Source organism: Tubulanus polymorphus, chromosome 2 (assembly GCF_964204645.1).
Source record: "Tubulanus polymorphus chromosome 2, tnTubPoly1.2, whole genome shotgun sequence".
NCBI classification, from domain to species: Eukaryota; Metazoa; Nemertea; class Palaeonemertea; order Tubulaniformes; family Tubulanidae; genus Tubulanus; species Tubulanus polymorphus.
This window is the reverse complement of record NC_134026.1, coordinates 1535127-1560852: the sequence shown is the minus strand read 5'-3', so window position 1 is coordinate 1560852 and position 25726 is coordinate 1535127. Positions and strand designations below refer to the sequence as shown.

Genomic DNA, 25726 nt, shown 5'->3' with positions numbered 1-25726 from the left:
ATATAAAACGAAATCTGCAATTAAGCCAGCTTCAATTTTCCATGATGCACTTTTTTCTCCATGCTTTATGCAATGGTATGCTTTTTGTAAACATCGAACGGTAGCAGGCATTTTGTTATTCCGTGCAGGAAATGTTTGGCACGGATAGAAACCCGATACATCTCCATTTATTATATAAGCCTAATTGCGTACAAGTGCTGTTTTGACTTGGTGTAATAGTAGTCTAACATTTTTCACCATATGCATATATATCCCCTCTTCCTATCAATAATTGGCGTTAAAAGAAGTACTCAGTGTGAAGTGCTGACATAAATACAGCTTTACGGTAGTTATTATACGTTGCATAACGCGGCCATTGATCCACAAAATGAGCTTTATCAGTTTTTTGATACCAACGTTTACAATGCTATTAATCATTAATTACAAAAATCTCCTCGGTATATGCGGTGTGCCAAAGTAAAACAGGTCCAACTACGATTTTAATACAAAAAAAGAAGAAAATTCTCGTAGATTCCATAGATACTGCTCTTCGTTCACTCGGTGTCAGTTTTAAAAGATGTTTTTGTTGTTTCAGATTTTTACACAATAACAATCTGAAGAAGTTGTCTCGTGGGGTATTTGCCAATCTGCCGTCTTTACGAAGATTGTAAGTGTTCGTTCACGCACCCACCACATTTTAGTTCACCGAAAATATCCGCGTAGAATTTACTTAACATATTTTCAACGTAGATAACGCGATACCGTGATGAAAAATGAGTGAGATGTTTAAAATATGGTCACACGGGTATAGAATACCAGGCGCTGCGCAATTTCATAACTTTCTTCCTGCTTCGAAATAAAGAATTAAGTCGAAATAATAAAGGTTTAACAGATTGGTATAACTGTTAATGTGGAAGACCTGTGGTACATTTGCTGTACTAATAGTTATGTTATTCTTGGCGCATAATTACATGAAGCGCAGTATTTGCCTGTCCAAAGACTTGCGATTCGTATATTTACACCTACTTTTTTACTATTTACTCGTCAATAAACATTTAGGCGTTTAGACTCTAATGCCCTCGTATGCGATTGTGGTATAGTCTGGTTGACCGAATTGATGAAAAAGAAAAAGATGATGGGTGAAAGAGATGCCGAAGGTGCAGTTTGTGAGTCTCCGAATGATCTTCAAGGAAAGTCCATACAGGATATTGACATGGCAGAAATGCATTGCAGTACGTACACTCAGGTACCTTATACTATATACAGCTATCCGAAAATATCATCACCAGCAGCTAGCAGAACTGGACTGACGAGGATTTTATATTCTCATCGCTGGTGAAACGGATCCAAGTTCATACTCTAGAACACTATCTCTACCTTCTAAGTAAAAACCAACAGAGAAAACCTAAAGAAAAAAATGGTTACTGAATACGTGAAATGATAACGAACATTGATTTCAGTTAAACCTCACCTGACAAAGCAACCGAACGATGTACAAGTAAAGTTTGGAAATACGGTATACTTCCATTGTAGCGCGGACGGTAGCCCTGAACCAGAAATATCATGGTTTCACGATGGGTAAATGATTAAAATGATGCGTAATTATTTCGTTTAAACATTGTATCTGATCATTAATGGAAAAGGAATACATTTTTCTCTTCAGCAAAAAGATAAAATTGTCGAATGATCAGCGGTTTAGTATGATGGATGACGGTACACTTGTGATCACCGATGTGGATGATAATGATAAAGGCTCCTATGAATGCATGGCGAAGAACGATATCGGTGAAACAGTCAGTACAGCCGCCGTTCTACGTTACAGAACCAACCAAAACAACGAAAATACCATCAACATCGATGGACATGGCGTCCTCAGTTTACCGCTAGTTTCTGAGAAAAAATCTCCCGAAGAAAAACAGACTGAGCACAATGCAGTAGAACAGAAAGAATTAGTCGAAGTAACAGATGAACCCAGTGATGAGTCCAACGAGAGCATTAATGATTCTCCTGAAAGTAAGTACCTTTTAGTGAGAGACGATAAAAGGGATAACAACAACAGGTAAGGTAGTACAGTGGAACGGGGCCATAAAATATGCTCGTTTTAACGAGGTTCCACTGTATAATGTCCCTCTGATTGTTACAGTTTTTGACATCTTAGGCTAAACATGACTGTTTCTGGCTACAGCTTACATATCCTATTTTCTAGAACATCGATGGTCTATATGCAAGCGTACATGAATATGATTTCTTTTTCTATATTCAGCATTTGGCCGTCCATCTTTGACGGTCCGCCCGACTAATATCAACGTAGAACAAGGAGAATCGATCAAGATGGACTGTGAAGCGCGGGGATCTCCTGCACCATTAATATCATGGAGGAAGCAAGGTCTGCCACTACCTAATAACCCACGATATACCATCCTAGCAAAAGGTGCTTTATTCATAATTGATCTCCAGTTCAGCGATGAAGGGACGTATGAATGCGTGGCAACCAATAATTTTGGATCAGATGTTGCGGCAGTTGAGCTGAAAATACAAGGTACAATTAATGAGCGAATTAAAAACATACAAGACTCAAGAGACGTCGATCTTTCTCCAGTTTTTGAGCGAACTGAAATTACATCAGCTGAAGCGTGGCTTATTTTGTTTTTGCAGTTTCACCAATAATCGTAGAAGCTCCAAGAGATTACACAGTAATAGAGGCCGAAACCGCATCATTTACATGTCGGGCACATGGCTATCCGTATCCTACTATTAAGTGGGTTAAAGGAGGTACCTTTTCGAATCATCCAAAAGTCGTTCCTTGTACTACCCTTCTTAAAGCTGTGTAAATCCTTTGTAATGCTATTTTACAGGCGTGGTGTTACCTGTTACCAGTAGACACGAGGTTGTGAATATAGAAGATGGTTCTGTTCTAACGATTGATTACAGTCGTGTACCAGATCAAGGCATTTATGAATGCATTGCCAGAAATTCGGCTGGAGAACAACGAGCCACTGCCGAACTTATCGTGCGACCTAAAAGTAAGTAGCTGGTACATACAGAAAGCTAATTAATCAGGAACTATGTCCGGAATAAGGGGTTCTTGGGAATTTATGACTTGTTGCTCTTCATACGATGCAAGGTGTTGGGATCTAAACGTTTGTTCTCGGCGTTATTTTCTTTCAGTTCCACCTTCCTTCATAACATCGCCGGAAGATGCAAATGTTGCTTTGTACTCGAATGTTGAATTGCCATGTAGTGCTACTGGTGATCCGAGGCCGAATATTTATTGGACCAAAAATGGACGGCAACTCAGGTCATCGGTGAAATATGCATTAAGTATTCTTTCATTAGTGATTTACAATATAACTGAATCAGATGAAGGAATATATCATTGTATTGTAACTAACGATGTCAGTACAATTCAGACTACAGCTACAATAACAGTCAGTAGTAAGTTGCATCTCCGTTTATGAATAATCCATGCTATCTATGTTCGCGAGTGTCTTTAAAGTTGTTTCGCTTTCAGAACGATCTGCTCACCTACTCGGTAATCGATATCTAAATATAACGGTCGAAAATGCCCGACATGAAGTTAATACTGCCATAAATAAAACAATAGCAGAACTTCTAAACAACAAACGTACAAGATCGCCCGGTGATCTACTGACGTTGTTTCGATTACCGTCTAACAGTGCATTAGCTTTAACGAGAGCCACCGAAATATTTGAGCAATCATTGGAAAATATTCTAAGACAAGTCGGTAGAGGTGATCGCTTCAATACGACTCATACAGGTAAATCGGGCCGTGTTTTAAGAAAAAAGCAAAGTTTAAGCAATTACTTTCCGTAGTTGATAATACGAGTTTGTCTAAAATGATCTTTCAGATGCAGGCATTCCCATCGATCAGATTCTTTCTCCTTCACAAATCGGAATCATCGCTAACTTATCGGGCTGTGAGGCCCACCGAACACCCATTGACTGCTCCAACATGTGCTTCCATAAGAAATATCGTACACTCGACGGAACGTGTAACAATCTTCGTGAACCGATGTGGGGAGCGTCCCTCACTCCAATGACTCGTCTACTGAATCCAGCATACGAAAATGGCATAAGTACTCCAGTAGGTAAGGCCGAAATAGAGACACAATTCGTTTTAATTCTTTAAATTCGTTCACCCAAAAATCACACGAACAAAAACGTTCACTTCACAATTATCTACAATCATTTCAGGATGGGATCCAAATCGACGGCATTTTGGTTACCGCAAACCCAGCGCTCGTCTCGTCTCTTTGGAGATCATGTCTTCCCATAAAATATCATCTGATAACCGATTCACGCATATGCTGATGCAATGGGGACAATTTCTAGATCATGATATCGTGTTTACTCCCCAGGCACTGAGCAATGCTCGGTTCAGTGATGGACGACATTGTAATGAAACCTGCAACAATCACGCTCCGTGTTTTCCGATTAAAATTCCCGAAAACGACCCGAGAATCAGACGACACCGATGCATCGGTTTCACTCGCTCGAGCGCCATGTGCGGCTCCGGTACGACTTCTGTATTCTACAATCGAGTCGTTCATCGAGAACAGATAAATCAAATAACATCGTTCATCGATGCGTCGAATATCTACGGTAGTTCCCAGGAAGAAGGGGATAATCTACGAGATTTGGTGGGAAATCGGGGCAGGCTGAAAGTCGGTATAACGTTACAAAACGGCAAAAGTTTCCTTCCGTACAATATCGATGCACCGGTGGATTGTCAAATCGATCCGAACAGAGCTCATATCCCGTGTTTTATAGCCGGAGATCACAGAGCTAATGAGCAACTTGGCTTATTATCTATGCATACATTGTGGATGCGAGAACATAATCGTATAGCCGCAAATCTATCGGATATAAATCCTCATTGGGACGGCGATATGGTCTATCATGAAGCTCGCAAAATCGTCGGTGCTACGATGCAACATATAAGCTATAATCATTGGCTGCCGAATATATTAGGTCCGAAAGGAATGAGAAAATTGGGAAAATATTCAGGCTATAATCCCAACGTTCGTCCGTCAATTATCAATTCGTTTGCGACGGGAGCGTTTAGATTTGGCCACGGTTTAATCAGTCCTATCATATTCCGGTTAAATGAGAATTACGAAACGACTTCGCAAGGAAATTTGCCTCTCCATAAAGCTTTCTTCGCACCTTACCGACTCGTAGAAGAAGGTGGCGTCGATCCTATTTTACGTGGATTGTACGCTAGGGGTGCAAAAGCTATCGAACCCGGACACGTAATGAATACAGAATTAACGGAAAAGTTGTTCAAACTGGCGCATACAGTTGCATTAGATTTAGCTGCTCTCAATATACAGCGAGGTCGCGATCACGGATTACCGAACTATAACGACTTTCGCCGACTGTGCAACCTCACTTACGCTCGGACATTTGACGACTTGAGAAATGAAATCAAAAGTAACGATATAAGAAGGAAACTAGAAGAAGTTTACGGCCACCCGAGTAACATCGATTTATTTGTCGGTGGTATGAACGAAGATGTTGTACCCGGTGCTAAAATTGGCCCGACTTTCATGTGCATAATCGTAGATCAATTCAGAAATATCAGAGATGGTGACAGGTAAACTATAGACGTTGTATAATATTGGACACTTATTCGATACTTTCATGGATGAATAAAAAAGATGTTCATGTTCTTATTCACAGGTTTTGGTATGAAAGTCCAGACCAGTTCACCGCAACGCAATTAGCCGAAATCAAACAAGTGACCGTATCATCGGTATTTTGTAATAATCACGATGGCACAATTCAGCGTATTCCGAAAGATATCTTCCGTCTACAAGATCCAAGTGAATTCATTTCTTGTCGAGAAGTTCCGCAAATCGATCTCAAAGTTTGGTCCGAATGCTGCCATGGTATGTGGCACTGAGTAATCGCACCGGGATAACTGGTAGTTAACAATGAATGTATGATTTATTTTCATTTTAACTTTTATTTCAGATTGTCAAAGGTCTGGTCATTTCAATTCTTTACTGATATCGAGAAATCGACTTTCTTCCGAATTCAGTTTTCCTCATCAGAAACCAGTAAATGATGGACCACAACAAACTCCGGTAGTAGATGAAAATCATCAGAAATCTCATCGCCATGGTCATCATCATAATACCGAAATTTCGCAGAAACGAATGGATCAAATGGAAGACGTTGTTGAATCTCTTGAAGCTATGGTTCATGATTTAAGAAAGAAGGTTCGTGATGTTTCATATTATTTTCCTGAATATGATTCGATAGTTGAATGATTGTTCATTAAATGGTGGATTTTTTCAGGTACGATTGATGCAGCGTCATATGAACACGGAATGTATCGACTCAGAAGGCAGAACCCGTCGCCACAAATCACAATGGACTGAAGGCAACTGTAAACGATGTAAATGCAAGGTATATATGTTCTTGTTATCCGCAAACAAAATTGATATCAATGTGAACTGGTTTAATATACCGGTATGTGTCGATTTATTTTCAGAGAGGGAGAGCTGCTTGTATCACTGAAATTTGTTCCAAAGCTCCATGTACCGATCCGAAGAAAGTACCAGGACAATGTTGTCCTATATGCCAGTAATGAGAACTAAAATCATCAAATGGATGCTAAGATAGCGTAGCCCTCACTACCTCAACGTGACATTGAACAGATTAAATATAGGAACAAATGAAAATCAAAAAGAATCGGGACTCGTATAACAAAAACACTGGCATAGTCAACTGTCCTGTCTAATTTTTTTTACGCTCGTCATTAGGTTTTGTAGATTTAGCATTTTTTTCTCACTGGGACTATTTACATTCATGGTTCATTTTTTTCATAATCACATCTTCAGCATGTCAACAATGATCGGCTATTAAGAGGAAAAAGCGCTTGCAATCGATTGCTTGCCTCCGTTGACGTTGTTAATCTACCCTTTGACTGAAAGCAACCTCAAAATGTCATCGTTTAATATCATCTTTACAATTAGATCAAACACAGGAAGTTATGTATATATGAAACGTAGTTGTCATCAGTAGAAATGACATTAAAGTACGATCTACAGTTGATTATAAAATGTATGATGTTTAGTAAAATATTCTAACTGTTTTATACGCTGCAGTTCTGTAGAAATTAGAATTAAAAAATGGAAAGTAGTTTAATTAATGTCTTATCTATTGTCTTTTGTCCTATTCAACCCGTTCGAGATGTCTTTCTGTGATCACTAGACGATTGTTTCAGCCTCGTTTTGCACTAACATGATCGTGAAAATCCCCCTGCCTCCTGCTTTCTAGTCCTCTTTCAAAAGTCTATCTGACCACCATTCATTCCATCAAAATTATTTTTCCATGAATAAAACATCATCCTCCTGCATGTTATATCGAATCCGTATTAAAGTAAACCGATACCAAAAAAACAATGAAGATAATGATCACTTTTTATTAAATCCTTAAAAATACATTCACACCACAATTTTAGAAAAAGTATACAAAACCAGACATTGCCCACACAAAAAAATAAATGCAAACCAGTTCAATCATATTGACTGATACCAATTATTTCAAAACAAATCACTCATCGAATTTGAGAATACAGAAATACTGAAAATTGCAGAGACTACAGAGTTTTTCAGCCATAATAATGCACTTATATCACAACTATACGGTTAATATCAGAAAGTGAAGAGTTATCGTTAATCATCTGATTCTTCCTTGGAATCGTTATCAGGTGCGTTTTCAATCTCTTCCTGAGTGACGTGAAGATCAGAACCGAGTCCCGAATCATTCTGTTCTTCTAATAATGTCTGAAAAATGTTTTGAAATAAGGAGTATAGAGAATCATTTACATCATTACCGCACGATAAAAGCCATTCTCAGCAAGTACCTTTATGATTCCGGCGTAATACTCGGCCTGGTCGGCCATTTCTTTCAATTCAGAGTTTTCTATTTCGAGTTTTTCAATCGACTTGTGCAACTGCAAAAAACAATAACGAAATAAGGGTTTATAGTAAAATGATGATCAGTGATGAAATTGTAATGATATTCATTATCTAAAGCGCATTCTACTGAATTTCAGTTTGATTTAGATTTTTCAATAGTCGCAATCACACGCTAACGATTTGGCCCGGGTCAAACTCGCCCGGACCGAGCAAAATTTGGCCTCTATCTAAATAGAGCGTGTTCACACTTAAACCATAAACTCCACACTAAAATTTTATCAAAATGATGCTGTGGCAAGCGAGGTGAGTCACTTCCAGGACCAATAAGCATTCAGACGCAATAATTTTACTGACCCTGTGTTAACATTTGGCTCATGTCAAACGAGCAAAGACCCAAAAATGCTTGCGTAATCACGACTTATATCACACATGATTAATTACCTTTTCATTCTCTTGTAAAGCTTCAGCCAATGCAGCCCGTCTTTGTTCGGCTATTTCCTTCCAATATGTTTCAGGTATCGTTTCTGTGAAATTGAAATTTTGATTACGTGGTGAATTATTCATTGCAAATATCCTCTTCAATATATACCCGAGCTATTTCAGTAATGTGACAACTTATTTGATGACGACTTATTGTCGAGTTAAGGTCGTGTAATTTAGAACAAAGGAAGTTGGTATCGAATTGATTGAGAAAACAAGTAGTACTCACCTTGGACCATCAGTTCATGGGCTTCTGCTAAATCAGCATCTTGTTGTGATTCCTGTTGTTTCGCTTTTTTCTTCGGATCTTGATAAACATTGACACGTTTAGGCGTGAGAGGATTGATATTCAGTTTAACCTGCAAGCCATAAACAACATCAAGTAAATGACGGTCAAGACCAGGTCTCACGAAAGCTAATATAGCTCAGAATTGTTTGTACACTGTTAGCAAAAGTATCAAAATTCATAGATTAGAATAAACATTTCAGAAACGTCGTTGATATTTAATTCTTACGTGTGGTTTATGGGCCGATTCGGATCGTGTTGCTGTTGGTTGAATAGTCTGCAATGTTTTTCTGTTTTTACCAACAGTGAGTGACTGAAAAAGATGATAAAATTCATCGATTCTTCAAATAACTGATATACCTCAGTCTTCGGCATTTCATTGACAAACACAAAACCAGAAATGATCGAAGAAACCTGAAAGATTTTTGTGATGGAGAATCACAGGTGAAACCAAAACCAACCGAGCTAAACAAATTAGCAAGGCCTAATGAGAGAAAAGTGAAACCAAAACATGGCTTCAGCCTTCAATTTTTGAAGACAATCAATCCTGAATCCTACTTCCCAAGTTATTGACACAGACCGTACAGAAACTAACCTGCTCTTTCTTAGGTAGAATCATTGATTTTGGTGTACCTTCCTGTCCACTTGAAGCTGTTTGTTTACTGGTGAGCATAGCAGAATTCATGGCTCTGATGAGCTAGTTTCTGAAAAGCAGCCAGCAAATATGGGGTTATTCTGATTGAAAGGAATTTAATTTAATTGATTGGCCATTGGTTGGAGGATCGTTTAACCCAGCCCTGGCAGAGGTTGCCTCCACAGAGATCTCCGTCACTCTACGATCGTAGTATAACCAACTTGTGGTACCGGTACATCCAGACATTACGTGTCTACCTTAAACTTAAAGTTTCTTGGTAATGGTAAAAAAGAGGATCATGGATGATGAAGTTGGTTATTTCGATTGATAAGTTGGACGGTATAAAGGTCTCGGAGATTGTAAGTATGGATAAATATACATTGAATACAGTAAAATATATCTACCTTTTCAACTTTAACTCAAAAACTGATTTTAAAGCCCTAAAAATTAGATTAGAACGTAGAAAATCTTAGTCCAGAATTTTTGAATTAAGTACACTTCCTGGTTGCTCCACATATGTCATGTCGCGCGCGGTAGAATTGATAGATTCTCATTCACCGCACAAGTCTGCTCTCTGATTGGTTGGAAGTTATTTCGCGGTCAAAAGACTCGTGTCTGATTGGCTAAGAGATATGCGCGGCAATCGACACGCTACGATGGAGATCAAATGATGAAATGGGTTCGAATCCATATTTTTTGCGACACTGACTAATTTTGAAATACTAACTATATTGATTCCAAAATGCTTTCCCTGAAATCAGCTTTGAATGAATAATTAATTAATCTTCTCCTAATTGAGCTTTAACGCGGGGCATTTATATCCTGCAGATTCACATTGGATTGTTGGGCGAACCCACTTGCTACGATCCATGAGAAAACAAAAAACCGAGAAAAAATTTAAATTGAAACTATTTAGGCTAAATGCATTTACGTTTTTCCAGGCAAATCCAACAAATGATTATTTGAATTCTTGTCACAATTTGATTAAATCTGCATGGCAGGTGGTTTGGTAATTGTATAACAAGTCCAACGTTTAAAAAAATTGGACTTTTTTATAAAAAGCAATTACATATTGCTCCAGATGTTAGCTCGGAGGACACCAGTACGCTGCCATGGAAACCTCCAGTACCGGTAGCCTATACGCCGACTCATAATACAAGCTGATGTTCTGTGAACATGTAAGTACAGGTTGAACAGCTGTGCGCGTCTAGGTTCCTCTTCAGGAGATCTCTCCACTCTCACCAATATGGACGGAACAATTTAAAATTGCGGATAAATAGAAGTGAATAAGGATATGTGATTGCTGTGAGTACACAGTAAAACCTGAAGCGAGTCGCTGTATGTGTTGCTGATGATGCGTTATTGATTGGAGCTGTAAGTAGCTTCCTGCAACAGCGCGTGTGCGTTTGTGCTGCTTGCAGTATATATTCTCTTCAGTGACATAAGACAATGAATTGGCAAGAAATTTTATATTAACGAAGGATTAATTCATTCTTATTTAAAGGTACGGTTTATGAGTAATACACTTGCAGCCTAGATTGTATATGTTCTGCAGATACTAATGCTTCAGTACCTTCTTATCTGTGCACTGTATAGGCAGACTTCAATTTCAGAAAACCTTCTCGGTAGTCTTTGCGTGGTAGCTGAAATGATCGATCGATTTGAGAATTGTGATGTAAATTTATTTCTCAGAGATCAACAACAGGACGTGCCGTTTAGTAATTCCTAATATTTAGATGCTGTCGTGTTAAAAAGTATATCTCCTTCATCATGTCTGAATACAGCTTTTGGGTTCTTTTGGTCTACTAAATTCAGCATTTTTCTCAGGTATCTCATTTTTATAGTAAAGTGAAAATCTAGATATTCGATATGTAAATATAGTTTGATAATGAGTTTGAAATTGTAAGCTGGAATATTCTTCGAAGGATCATACCGCGTGCCCTTTCTTAGCAATCACCGATTTACTGGCATTAAACAAGAGAATTTGAAGAAAATTGATCGTATTATTCGCCGAGAGAATAATCAGCTTTTGTTTGTGATGCGATTATGTTTGATGTGTTTTATATTTCGTTAAGACTCGGTTAATGCGTTTCTTCAGCGAACGGTAAATCTCATGATGCGCAATTTTTCTGCTTTTTATTACCTCTTCTTCACTATAAAAGCAATACTGAAAGCTGAGGTATTTCCGTCGTATACGCAACGAATCATGAGAAATGTTATGTACATGTTTTCATTCGTACGTACATGGGGAGGTTACATTTTATGCTCGCTTGCGGCCATGGTACGGATGGAAATGTTACTGACAATGTCCGCTGGGGTATTTGTCTTGTAAATCCCTCGTCGTCAACTAATGGAAATAGCGTCGCATGTATGAAAAGAGTTATCTCTGATCTTTCTATCTATTTGCAGTACGGGCTGATAATTAAAACCTGGGTCCAAATGAAACGCCGTGAGACCGATGTTGTAGTCATGGAAACCTTCGTGGTTCCATTCTATGCGCTTTACTGATGAACAATTAAAATTTGTCGCCTGTCCTAATCTCATAATGCGTGCCATTTTTCATTCATGATTCCGTGGGTCAAGCACAAGTTACTTCCCCTGTCTCATCCCCTCGAGTTGGTATATACGTGTAAATAATGAAACCGTAGAGAGAACGCGATTCCAAACAGTTACACCTTAACTGCTAAATCTATGTATTACATCGCTTCGCCTGGGTGTTGAGCAAATTGAGTTTCTTTGATGAAAAGATCCAAGGAAATGCGTATATATTTAGAAATATATCTTTCTCTCCAAAACAGTTACGTATACCTCTATATTTAGGTATTTTGTAGCGCATTATTCTACATGTAAATTCTGTCGCTACCAATAAAAGTGACATGGCCGTGATTAAGCTAAGTGCATCCTTTGATCGAAAGCTTTTCAGGTACGTATTCGTTACATGGCTGAGAATAAGTGCCGGCTTTCATGTCGGCGTTGACAGTTCAATTTATTCCAGTGCATCGATAATCTGTACGCCAACTGGCCGCCGCTGTGTACACGATGAAAGATCAACAAATCGATCGTGTATTTATGTATGGACGATGCGTTAACCCCCACCGACATCTCAAATAGAACGTCATATACACAGACTAAACATTCATTAATGTCCAGGTAATCATAAATGTAGCCGATATTGGCCATTTTTGACCTAAACGTTTTCTCTTTCTTTCTGACATGAGAGCGGAGAACTCATTCAGTTGTCGGATGACAGAACTCGAAAAAGGAAAAATCCGATAGACTGGATGGGCCGAATTCCGATTCAAGAATACATGATGGAATTTATGATATTCCACTGTAACTGACTGTTTACATGTAGATTATGACATGACGGTGAAATGTGATCTGGTGGAATGCGTGCATGAGAATAGAGCAGGTGGGAAGGGATTTATGGGATTGTTGACGAGATCAATTAACCATTTGGCCTGATTTTGAGAGTGGTGTACTGGTTGTTATCTAACTGGTGAAAGGAATAGAGCTCTGCGGTCTGGGGATGGAGTTGGAAGATACGGACGGGTCCTGAGGGATTCTGGTCAACGTCAGTTATCTCTGCGAACATTGCACGAAAACAATTCTGTCCGTTCGTTCGTCAGCCTGCTGAATGCGAAGATGTGACGAAAACCTCATTACTTTGACACCCCAGGGCGCCAGGACTATTAACCTAAGGGTATAATAGCAATTATCGGTAATGGTATAATAGAGGCTGGTCAGGTTATTGGTTGATTCGGCTACTGGAATGAAACTCAAGAGATCTCGTAAATTTCCCAAATAGTCACGGACACCTACTTTCATTGCTATTATTTCGTAAAGATGCATTGATTCATCATAACTTGATTTATCTAATGAGCCATTGGTTTACACGGCTATTGATGAGCTTGTTAAGCACTGATGAAACTAATTTTCCATGCCAACTATGTATTCTATATCGAATATGCGGTGAACCACCCTTGATATGAGTTCTTTGGGATGGACTGATTAGACGTCCCTCGATTGAAAACTTTTCATTAATGGAAATGCACAAAAAAGAAATCGTTCATGAATATGCGCTCAATATTACACAGGATTTATTTGTATTTTCATTGGAAACTCATTTTTAAAAAGCCAGGTATATAGACATATATATGTTTGTATATGTCTAGCCTATGTGCAAAATTGATCATATACACCTATAAAATCTGAAGTGATATTTACACATCTGTGGCATGTATAGATTTTCATGCGGAATGAGATCAATCTCAATATTGATGGTATATCGTACACCTCCGACCCCCAACCCCACGACTTACGTACAATTCTCAGTGCGATCACCCGCTACTGAGCGGATTATGCAGATATCCCGTTTTAGCTGGTGTTCATTAATTCATACTCAAACTCGACGTTGATGCGGTCTTTGCATGCGAACATGTCGTGAATTATTGAAATAGACATGCCGGACCGAACAGTTTTCCGCATCGATTTATGGCCTGCGTTGTTTTCGTAATGGTTTTTTATTGTACTTTCAATCGAACGATTGAGCTATTTTCTCTGAAAAATCGTCGGCAATATTCTTTTTTTGTTTTGTTATAAAATTGTCTTCCTGGTTTCAAAGTTCGAAGTTCAATTCACACGTATCACGCCGATGTAGTAATTGCAAATATGGCGGATATATCGGCTCAGGTTTTTGAGGCTATTAGTGATTTCGTAATTTCGTGTGAATTCTTCGACACCTGTAAGAACGATGTTCCTTATAGCGAGAAAAAGGTATTGTAACAATGGGATGGTGATGATCATAATGACGATGAAGCAGTTGATGAAATATCTTACCTGCAAAAAGATGTTTTCTATTTTTTTAATTATGAATTATTTACCCGGAAGTAAGCTTGCGAAAGACATCAGTACACAGTACACGATAAAACCTGAAATCTGTTTAGAAATTTATCGACAATTTCGTTAGAAATTTTCTGCCTACACAGAGATACACTTTACTCATCGCCGCCGTTTCTACATCGATTTTCTGCTGTTCGCGGATGTTTTTCTGCTAACGGCTTTTAGCGTTTTTAGGATCAATTCTGTTAACTTCTTTCACGATATCTATATTGGGTGTGTATATTCAATTTGCTCTTTTCTCGTCTGCGATATCGTTCGATCGATATTACATGGAAAAACATTTAGAATCGTCTGACCAGGAAGCGTGTTAGCGTCACTCTAAGATCAATATACCGAGTAATTTGTTTTAGTTGTATTAAAACTGGTGTATTATATATACTTTGTTAGAACATTTAAAGAATTAAACAAAATGAAACGAAAATATGTTTTGAAATAATTTAAATTGTCATCAGTCAAATATACACGTATACCTTTGAGCGATTTTATGAAAAAATAATGACATTAATTAAAGTTAATCCGGTTTTCTACAGAAACTTTTTGGTGGTGTTCCCGGAGGATATTTACTACTACATGTATATTATTTGTTTTTTTTTCAACGCGTTTTCATTCAAGGTATCAGATTCGAAGAATATTCTGTTTCGATTCACGAAAAAGTCGATGCTCAATCACATCAGTCAAACAGGCAATGAAAAAAATCCATGAATATAGCTGGATATTTGCGGCGACAGGCATTCATTCAGTTGAGCACGCACTGTCAACACAACTGCAGTTTGCTGCTTCAAGTAAACACAACCATTTCCGCAATACAGTCATTTATACCGACAAAATAAAGCTAACGACATCAGATCAGCATAAACTATATCATATACAATTGAATCAACCGTCCAGTCATAAAGATATTTTGAATCTATACAATAGAGAATAGTGAAGCTTTTTTCCAGCCATATCGCGTTTAGTCGAAATAGAAGCATTCGGGAAGAATCCCGTTCACCCATTTCCGCTGGACGAATTTCACAGAATGTATTTATTATTTATATCGCCTGATTGTTAGTAATCTGTATGGTGTATGGTCCCGATCACAATCATAATCACAATCTCAATCCAATCCTTTTAAGTGCTGTCACAATTTAGAAAATGGACTGCTAGCGCATAATTCTACAATGTTTGGTAATCTGTTTTATCTGGGATATTTATATACGTAGAAACCATGAAATAATACTGACGTATTTTTTTTTAAATTCATGATTCTATGAATTATGTCGTATTGTACTGTTATCATTCATTCGATTATGGCAGCATGTGAGGAGACTGGTTTTTACCTATAAACATCCAATTATCATTGTATATTGAATCAAGTGATGTCAATATGTATAGATTTATTGGTATAGAAATAATTTCTATCGCAATCTGTACGTATTTACATGTATCGTACTAGAGGTTTACGCCCTAAACGTAAATACGTATCGACTGCAATAAACCGATGCTTCTTCTATTTTCCTATTTTAACAGATCTTTCTTAGATAATCACGTTGGCTGCAATTTGGCGAGGATGTCGAGCCACTCATCTTTCGTAATTGATCGAGTGATTAACGTAACCCTGCCTGTTGCCTGAAATCAATTTTCTTTTGGGAAAATGCCCAGTTTGGCTTCAGCAGACCAAGGATCAAGGATATTATTATTTATGGTTTCATGCTTCCACTGTCTGATATTAGGTATACACTGGCAATCCGTGCTACGGTCTACAAAAAATGATGTCACTGACTTATCGAGTCGTTAACGTGTCACAGAACCATCAATATCAGCAATCTATTTTCGAAGTGTAGCAGCGCTTATATAATGGTTCACATCATGCTAAACAATTCTTTTAGTGTAACGTAACTTTCGTTCACAAATAAAAGTATAACTGAACAATTTTATGTCTGGCTTTCGATTGTATTACGACAAACAAAAGATTAAATTTCGATTTCTGATTAAATACCGGTGACCAATAAACAATTCATATTTTCTGTATCGTCTGGCCATGTAACCATAGAGATACAAGAATCTCCATTATGTCCCATAAATCATTAATCGTATTGCTATCATAAACAAAGAGTTTTTTATCTCTACGTTTTAGAAAAGTTTGTTAGCAATGGTTTCTTATTGTTATATTTGCACACGTATTTTTTGTGCAGTGATTCGTAAAGTGGCTGATTCCGGAGAACGGCAAAAAATCAAGAGAATTCGGCCGAGATTTCTTGTGTGCGAATTGTTTCTATTCTGTGCCGGGCTAATTATTTTGCTTATCATCAAAATCCGAAATAATACGGTTAAAAAAAATTTGTTCAAGGGCTGATCCAAGGGGAGGGTGCAGGGGTGATACCTCAAAAAGCTTAAGTTCATAAGCTTGTTCTCTGTATTTCAAAAGATGAGTTAATGTTTTGCGATCAGCTTTCTTTGAAGGTGCCTTTTTATATGATGTTCCCTATTTTAGGGATGCACCCTTCCCTGAATCAGGCCCTAGATCCGCCCCTGTAGTTCTATCCATTTCGAGGCTTGATTGAGCATCGATAGCGCGCAATGATATACAATAGTGTCTTCGTAAAGAATATACGATTAAAGAGTTTGAATTTATGATTAAGTTCACTTCAGTTATTACCACAATTCTATAATTGTCGGGTTAACAAACGCTTTCACATTCAGCGCATTTTACATTCTCTGGTCCATTATATAAATGAAAACGTTTTTGCGCACATTCCCTCATTACTCATTTCATAACCACAATAAAACTCTTTTAGTCAATTTCGTATTTTCAGTTGGATTATATGATTATGACTATAAGTGCGTGCATGTTCAACAAAGGCCTACACTTTTTAGCGAATAGTTTTGCATTTTTGCGTGCTTTTTAAATATGTGTGGATATTTGCTCGTAGGTAATATTGACATTGGAAACGATGGATTACATCAAACGATTCGATATAGAACTGGATAAAGATGTGTATTACGCCGGTGAGAAGTTGAAAGGAAATATATTGGTGGAAAATATAGAAAATATCAAAATCAAAGGTAAATCCTATAGTTGAATATTGATGAAAGAATCACATTAAATTGATTTGTTTGTTTGTTGAGTGATTCAAAATAAGGATTAATCTATCTGCACAGCTACCAATACTGATTAGATTTGTTTCATGCGTACAGAAATATGAAAGATGTTACTGAGGGTCTTGATGATGTTTATTATTGATTAATTTTAACATTTTCTTTCATATTTCAATGAAATGTGTTTGAAAAACATTCGATTTGTTACTGATAGCACTTTTCAGAGGTTGGAAGCCTTGTGAACGAAACGGATAGTTCATCACATTTTCCTCCACTAAATCATATGCTCGAAAAATTATGTTGCCCAGGATTGAATTGTAAAACCCAGAATGTTTGGAATTAATTTAAGGAAATTGAAATAAAAAATACATTCAAATACAAAGGATTAGTATATACTCTTGATAAGATTTTGGTACATACTCGCAGCATGAATATAAATCGTTCCAAACACGATATCAATTCTTTATATTTAAAAGGTTTGATGAAAATTTACTATTTTTGTTTTGCATCATTCAATATTAATGTTCGACTATTCAGCTACTTTTTCGAATACTTCGAGTCGCTCGAATTCATTCTCGTCTGAAATGGATATGTTTTTCAGGAATTCGCGTTAATTTGCGAGGTAAGGCTCATGTGGAGTGGAAGATTATGAGGAGTGGTGAACGACGAACCGTTAAAGAAGATCAACTTTATCTCGATGAAAAACTGATTGTTTGGGGAAAAGGTAAGGGTAGTTAGTTATATTTTATACATATATAAATTCTTCTAAAAGAAATCGACATTCCGTGTATGTATATTTTATATAATCCTAAGATATTTATTCAAGCTTTATCTATAATTTCAATAGATCTTTTCCCATGAATTCTCTTTTTGCTGCTCGCTTCGTATTCTATCAATAGCTATGCACTAACTCCATATATATCTACTGGTTCTGCTAGTCTTCCGTTATTTATATTCTTATCGTTTTGTACCCCAGCCCTCATCGCTTTGCCTTTGAGATAACAATTAAGAAGGAAGGCGATCTTGTCTGTTTTATACTTCGGTAGAATAATAAATGACTTCATCATGACAAGTATATAATTATCCCCTTTGAATTTTCTTCTTTGCTGATGCTACTGCTTCTTGCTTAGAAGGAGATAACTTCCGTTATTTGTTTTCTGTTCTATACTTATTATATACATATATATATATTTAATCTTATAGTCTAGATGCAGCGAGGTAGAGGATGATAGGGTTGATTTTTCTATCGATGATCGCGTGAATTGATATTATCACTTAAAAGAACAGCCAAACCTTGGTTCTTTTCAGGTAAAGACGAAGAAGGCCCGACGCCGATATTACCCAGAGGAGTTCACCGCTTTCCAATGGAATTTCAACTCCCCGAAAGTTCCCTGCCATGCTCATTCGAAAGTAAAAACGGTACAATACGTTACTATCTTCGTGTAATCATAGACATTCCATACGCCTCTCCACCGCAAGGGATCAAATATTTCACAATTATTGGGCCACACATCGACTGCATGGATGAAAGATACCTGGTAAGGATATTAGCTACATAAAACAAAGATCATAAACTTATTGAAACTATATTCCTGATGATACATGGAGTTGATATGATTAACCTTCTAATTACGAATCTCGGGCCCTTCCTTCACATATGTTGTCTGCCTGGAAGTTAATCGTTGTTGATATAAGAGATCTTCATAGAGGATGAATGTAAATTTCTTCATCGGCCAAAAAGATGCCACAATTTCAGAGTAATTGTAAAGAATTAAAAAGAAATGTAGAACGAAAAACATTAACGTAAATATTTTCGTTCGTTTGCTGTCTGAACATTTCCTGTGCGGCCAATAAAACTCATTTTACAGACATTTATTTCATATTCGATGTAATCGTGCGGATGATTTGGTTATTGAAATATAACGATAAATGGCTTGTAGATCTCGAGTTAATCATGATTTATGTATAAATTTCAGACGAGTATATCAGCTGAAGATCAGCGCAATACGTATTGTTTCTGCTGTTCACAAGGTCCAATATCTTTAATGGCGAACTTAGATCGATCTGCTTACTGCTGCGGTGAACAGATGAAATTACGTTGTGAAGTGCAGAATGGCAGCGATGAGAATACATGGGTTATAGTCAGACTGTTACAGGTGTGACTTCAAACATTAGACTTACATCTTAAATCACTCGGAGAAACTATATTATCTTGGCTTCTTTGATGTTTTGGGAATTCTTTTGATTAAGTAGACACATTTCTAAAACGCGTGGGACTCGAAGAAAGGTCACCACCCGTATGTGAGTCCTGAACCCGAAGTTATGGTGGTTGAATTAGCGTCAATTTGTCACCAATTTTCGAAGTTTCAGTGATATCCTATTAATCTAAAGTGTTCTAGGCTTTTTGAGCGCAAATAATTTTTGGTTGATCGCGGAAGCTATCAGGGAAATGAATTATATATAATGGTTATGTAAACTCTCCTCTTTTTCAGTACGTAGAATATTTTATTAACAAAGGTGTACTCGGCCTGTCGAAAGAGCTTCATCATAAAGTATGGGAATTCAAAGGGCCAACAGTACCTCCTCATCATACGGAGAAGTTAGATGATTTATACAAGCAACTGCAAGTTCCTGTGATGCCTACAACTATTGTCGATGTGTGTAAAGTTATTCAGATCTATTACGTGTTACGAGTAAGTGGCCATTTACGATAGATATCTGACTTAACATCTGAATTTATATTCATTGACAGAATAAGCAAATCTGCGAAGAAATACAAACGGCACCTGGCCTAATTCAGCGATCCATGTAGGGCTGAAAACACGTAGTTTTCGCGAATTTGAATATGATAATTATTCCTGTAAAGTGATTTCTATGATACGTTTTGAATTCGATTTTATAATTTATTACAGCTGTTGCAGGTTTTGCAGGTTTTTTGCCACTTAAATTTTTCACAAATAATTAAGTTGCTCGTGACATTGATACAACACCCGTTAGTCTTTCCGCTATGTGTGAGAGATTTATGATACTATTGACCGAATTTTTGAAGAGAAAATCCATTTCATTTCTATCCGCAGGTTTCATTAGGAGCAGAAAAGTCGGGTGAAGACCTTCAAATTGATTTTCCATTAACTATCGCGACAGTGCCCTTCCGTATCCCAAACACGCAGCCACCCGAAGTGATCTTTGGTAAGTATATGCTTGCCTTTTAAGATGTTGATGAATACTGCATTAAACTATTAAAATAAGAAATTGAATTAACGTCGCTGGAATTTCGTTGAATTTGCTCTAATTTGAACTTTACATAAGAATATCAGATTTCTATCGTATTCAACTGCTGCATTTCTCATAAGCCGTGAACCATACTGGAAGAATCTTGTATTGTAAGCATTTTTTTATTGCTAAGAAAAATGTAGTTTACTGACTTTAACGAAATGAAATTGGATTAAGTACGTGTATGACATGTATGAGTTGCACAGTTAAGCTATGATATCATCCCATGATTGCTCGTAGAGTTACGTATGTCATCATTTTGTGCTTTTACATGATTTAACCTTCTACACTTATATATATGAATAGTACTTTACTATTCCATTATCAGAAATGGTTTTGATTATTTTCGCACTGTGTTACATAGACTTTGTTTCTGTTCTTTATTTTCATCTCGTTAATTTCACAATCATGTTGCCTTGGTTTTGATGAATGCAGAAACTGAACCTTGAATCTATGTTTCCAAAATGAAATGATCTATAGGAAAATGTTTTTTTGTTGTTGTATTTTCAGATACGGCAGTTGGTTCAGTCGAAGGTGGATTATACACAAGTCCCGAATTTCAGTTAGGGCAGGTTTACGACGGTACTTGCGGTACGGAAGCCGGCGAGGACACGATTCTCTATCGCCCAGTATACGTGTGCGTCCCGCATGAGAAAATGACTGTCACAAACTCGAATAACGCGGCTACGACTAATAATGATACGGATCAAGATGCGTCTCCTTCTCCATCTGCTGCTGGTGCTGGCATAACCGCCAAAGAAACCTCGGAAATTGTTGTTGCCGAGAAGGAAATTGAAGTTATGGAAGAACGAACAACGACTGTGTAATAATATTCGTTAATTTTCAATGAGGCGTTATAAACAGCTCACACGAGTAACGTTTATCAACCATGACTTGTGGAATTATAAACAATGCATCGGTTATGATATGTAGTTGATGATAACTACAAACATGATGGGGATGAAATTCTTTCTCCACGGCTCAAACGCAACGAGCTGACTTGAATACTCCTGATATTGACCAAATATATGTATATCTACTTATAGTGAATATGTAATGCAATTAGCAGAAAGCCATTCGTCATTCGTTATTCAGACTTTCGATATGTATCTGTTGGTCTAGAAAATGATTTCGGGATGCTTAAATACTCTACACGACGAAGGAGTGATGACGATTATAATAGACTTTGCTCACGACAGCGCGATGAACAAAATTCCTGAATTACAGCCAGATTATACAGTTTCCAAGTGGATATATATGACTTTCTCGTCCTTCATTTTTGCATTCAGATTTGTAATATCCAATATGTGTGTATCTGTATAGGGGTGGTATGTATATGTAAACAAGCGTTTGACGTTACTATGTTTTATATTCGAATCATTAAACGGATGATCCACTAATTTTATATAAACACATTAAACACACGCTCAGTATCGTAAATTGCTAATCTGTATAAAGCTGTATTTCTTGAATTACGAATGTTATTCATACATGTAAATTGTCGTTCGCATGACAGAAAAACCAATCGTGTCACAAAAGGTGTCACATTATAATATACATAAAGAATATTTCATTTGTTTGTTGAAAGATGTTAGAGAGATATTATAGAATGTTATTCGTTTGACATATGCGGCATCATGAACTCTTCCTTTTTTTAAAATGCGTTTTCATTGTCTACCAATCAAAATCTGATTATTTTTCAACTAAGCATATTGATTCTGCGCTAAAAATGTGTGTTCATTATCGAAGCCTTCAACTGGGTGCTATATTTATTATATATACTTATCGTAGATGATGCCGCCGATTCTTTTTAATAATTCATTATTCGTATAAAAGAAATTTATAAGGGATTATTAAAAGTATCTATGGTGTTCAGCCTTATTTATCTAGTAAACTTCATTATTTTTTGTTATTTATCTTTTTAGGGAATTTTTTAAGTACTGAAGAAGGTAACTAAAGTAGATTGATTTTTTAAAGTACTAGAGGTAACTAAATTAGATTGTTGATTATGGAATATTAATGGTAAATTGTGTAGCGCAGTGTATATTATCCAAGAAAAATTGGTTTTAGGTCTATTACTGGCCTCCTTGACGAGAATATAGTCGCACAAGAAGCTCCTGGCATTGTCTCCGAATAAATCAACCAAAAAATAATACTTTAGCACAAGCAGCATAGAAATAAATACAAGTAATAGAGTTTCTCTTCTGGTGCTATAGTTATCGTTGAATGATGGCCTCTTCATTGTAATAATTCCTTTGGTAATAATTGCATCGATCTTTTTAGATATTTCGCAAGATTGATTTGTAAATTACACGTATAAAATTTTGAATGCTTATACACAATACTAATATTGTAATTATCGTTTAAAAATAAAACTAAATGCAATTAATGATAGAAAAAATCTCATATTTTTAGGTTTCGAAGGATATTTCTCATTCTCATTAATAAGGCGCCCTTTTTCCGTCAGCGCTGCAAGACGCTAGAACGTGTTCAGCGGTTGTTCTATAGGGTTCGAATCCTTGCAAGGGCGGCCACGGTTGACTGATGACGTGTACATTGGAACTCGTTACAATGAACTTCAAAGGGGAACTTATAGGCGTTAGATCCATTATGAAATCATTAGAATTGTCCTACATGTATTTCGGATTGAATTGTAGGTTTGTAATGGTAATAATATCCGAAGTTATCACAACGTCCCACTGACTGTAGTTCCTCGAAATTTGAACATCGATGAGAAATCCGGATTCAACAACTAAAAATATGATCTTTACTTCTTTACAAATAGTTATTATTTCTCACTATTTTACACAAACAGCACTGACTGTATTTACAAAACAAGAATTCCATAATATACAACATAATCTATTATACATATGTTTCATCATCTTCCTTTAGTCGTCTTGTGCCTTCATAAATGACGTGATCCTTATCCCTGCAAAACATCACGACTAGAAAGTTTAGATTTCATATTCAAACCTGTTTCTCCATTTTATACAAGTTCAGTGTGTTATATGGTAGATATCATGGCTTAAGTTATTTGATAACTGAACTACATGTAATCATTCATTAGCAGCAATTGAAAACAGAAACCAACAATGAAATGTATACTAACAATGTCATCTTGATAAGTATTATCCCGTGAGATGTGAGGCAATACATGCACTGTATGTTAAATATCCTTAGGGAAATTTTCTAATTTTTTTTCATCTAGCAAATGGATACCATTCATAATTTATCAACATACAAAACGCCTCTCTGATTGAATGAACAGCTTGTGGTGATACTAACCAGTCAAAGAGTTTGGGGAAGGTTTTTCTTTCTTCCGGTGAATATTCATCGAGTCGTTTTGGTACCGGCATTATTTGTCTAATTTGATCGGTTATATTTGCTCTAATGTCATCAGGTATATCCTGAAAGTGTGATGAAAGATGATTGCATTGATATTCAAGAATGATCGACACAGACCACAAAATATCAAGTCTGACAGCGTAGATCGAGTCAGGACACATTAAATCCTAGTTTATTTCGTGAAGGAATCCTTTGATGACAACTCTTTCAACTTATGATAGATAAATTTCAATTAAGTATGAAATTTGAACTAACTGGTATTTGAGGTTTAAAAAACTTACAGATTCAGGAAATATATGCAGGCGTTTCATCATTGTCTTCCTCTCATTGACTTTAGGCATACGCACGTAGATTTCTTTATAGAGCACCTTTAATAAACAGAAACAATCAATTCTAACTATCCGATCAATTAAGCATCTGAGCTTGGCAGCATTTCTACTTGACTTATAGGGCAATAGAAAAATTTCAGCAATTAGGCCCTATGTGATTTGAAAAGCAATCTATTGTAAATAGTGATAAGCTCACTTTTGTTGGGTCAGCTTCATGAATTTTCCAAGCTCGAGTGTATGTTTTGCCACTAGGATATCTACAACAATAACATTACCACTTCAATCATGACTTCATGTTATAGAAAATGCATTCGCATGTCAATGCATGAATAATGGTGTAATCGACAAACTTGAAAATAAATTACCCAGTGTCGTGGTAATACTGATGAGTTCTCCATTTTTCATCTTGCATCGCGACATGTCGACTATTTATGACGACGATATGATCTCCAACATCGCCTGAAAACATAGACAGCATCTTGAGAAAAACCTTCAGAAAAATTAAGATGCCACGACAAACGAGGTGCTGAGACAGAAAAAAATCCTGACCAGTAGAACTATGTTCGATTAAGCGGTTCAATAATGGTCATCCACTATCAATGGAAGTGTTATTTTGTTGACTACTTACTGAATGGATGATATATAGGCTTGTGTTTTCCAACCAAGTAACGAACTAAAAGAGGACTAGATTTAATAGGACATTGATGGGCAGCATCGAATAACCACCATGTCCGAGCAAATGTCGACCATTGCTGTAATGAAACAGTGATTATTAACAAAAAATGAAAAACAAATTTCATATTGATTGATTGTGAAAACAGGTATGAGTCGACCGGGTACGAGATGGAAAGAGCTCCACCAGATCCAAGCGCCACAATGTGCATGCACTTTATCTAAAATAGTAAAAAACCACAAGAATTGGGATTCGAACTCAAACCATGCAGCACTTTAACCACTAGAGTCAAATCAGGCCAGATGCCAACTAGAACCAAACCAAACATTATTCACTATGGCCTTAACCTTACTGATCCTTTTCATACATATCAGCTTATCTCATAACATACTTCACTGATCAGTCACAGTTGCCATGCAAACAAAATGTTAGTGATGTAAGCGGTAAGTTTGCTAATCAACAGGAACGTATTGCACTGCAGAAACAGAGAATGCCACCCTCTAAACCCTTATTATCATCGGTTGAAAGAGCCGCCATTTTGTTTTTTGACACCAAGATTACCGTGCAGGGACATGGGTTAGGAGTTCTCCGACAGTTCTGCGTCTCGACTCGAGTGAATCAAAGATACTTTATAGAAAGGAAAGTTAAGTATTTGAAAATGGTTCAAAATTACAATAAAACTGACTTACAACAACTCTCCAGTGACTCATAACAGCGTAAAATAGCTACAAAACAAGAACAAAAAATTTATTTTTTTTCACGGCGGCTCCACAATAATCGACCAAAGCGCCG

General features: G+C 36.9%; 4 protein-coding genes across 8 annotated transcripts; 2 read left to right on the top strand and 2 right to left on the bottom strand.

Annotated features, from left to right (window-relative positions):
• The first annotated feature begins 1188 nt into the window (after positions 1-1188).
• On the top strand, positions 1189-7144 carry LOC141898759 (peroxidasin homolog). The gene is made up of 14 exons (XM_074784839.1): positions 1189-1211; positions 1440-1557; positions 1643-1992; positions 2243-2518; positions 2635-2751; positions 2835-3002; positions 3148-3414; positions 3491-3757; positions 3849-4088; positions 4195-5596; positions 5683-5891; positions 5977-6224; positions 6304-6414; positions 6500-7144. The coding sequence occupies exons 1-14, from the start codon at positions 1193-1195 to the stop codon at positions 6593-6595; spliced, it is 3888 nt and encodes a 1295-aa protein (XP_074640940.1). The 5' UTR covers positions 1189-1192; the 3' UTR covers positions 6596-7144.
• Positions 7145-7431: 287 nt separating this feature from the next.
• Positions 7432-13776, bottom strand: LOC141900382 (uncharacterized). 4 transcript variants are annotated; one of them, XM_074787258.1, is made up of 9 exons: positions 13658-13766; positions 10905-10974; positions 9736-9771; positions 9293-9401; positions 8927-9010; positions 8641-8770; positions 8373-8455; positions 7877-7966; positions 7432-7796 (listed from the first exon to the last, which is right to left on the bottom strand). In XM_074787258.1, exons 4-9 carry the CDS (start codon positions 9380-9382, stop codon positions 7686-7688), a joined length of 588 nt encoding a protein of 195 aa, XP_074643359.1. In that variant the 5' UTR covers positions 9383-9401; positions 9736-9771; positions 10905-10974; positions 13658-13766; the 3' UTR covers positions 7432-7685. The 4 variants fall into 4 exon arrangements, with proteins under 4 accessions (XP_074643359.1, XP_074643360.1, XP_074643362.1 ...); XM_074787259.1 differs by lacking the exon at positions 10905-10974 and having other exon boundaries at positions 13658-13776; XM_074787261.1 differs by lacking the exons at positions 9736-9771; positions 10905-10974 and having other exon boundaries at positions 13654-13772.
• LOC141900381 (arrestin domain-containing protein 3-like) lies at positions 10547-22914 on the top strand. 2 transcript variants are annotated; one of them, XM_074787257.1, is made up of 8 exons: positions 10547-10705; positions 17146-17278; positions 17913-18035; positions 18620-18849; positions 19288-19467; positions 19804-20004; positions 20389-20500; positions 21095-22914. In XM_074787257.1, the coding sequence occupies exons 2-8, from the start codon at positions 17167-17169 to the stop codon at positions 21409-21411; spliced, it is 1275 nt and encodes a 424-aa protein (XP_074643358.1). In that variant the 5' UTR covers positions 10547-10705; positions 17146-17166; the 3' UTR covers positions 21412-22914. The 2 variants fall into 2 exon arrangements, with proteins under 2 accessions (XP_074643358.1, XP_074643357.1); XM_074787256.1 differs by lacking the exon at positions 10547-10705 and adding an exon at positions 14006-14107.
• Positions 22915-23376: 462 nt separating this feature from the next.
• LOC141900308 (large ribosomal subunit protein uL13m-like) lies at positions 23377-25712 on the bottom strand. The gene is made up of 7 exons (XM_074787138.1): positions 25624-25712; positions 24890-25013; positions 24627-24720; positions 24458-24518; positions 24214-24300; positions 23873-23994; positions 23377-23516 (listed from the first exon to the last, which is right to left on the bottom strand). Exons 1-7 carry the CDS (start codon positions 25642-25644, stop codon positions 23450-23452), a joined length of 576 nt encoding a protein of 191 aa, XP_074643239.1. The 5' UTR covers positions 25645-25712; the 3' UTR covers positions 23377-23449.
• Between the last annotated feature and the right edge of the window lie 14 nt (positions 25713-25726).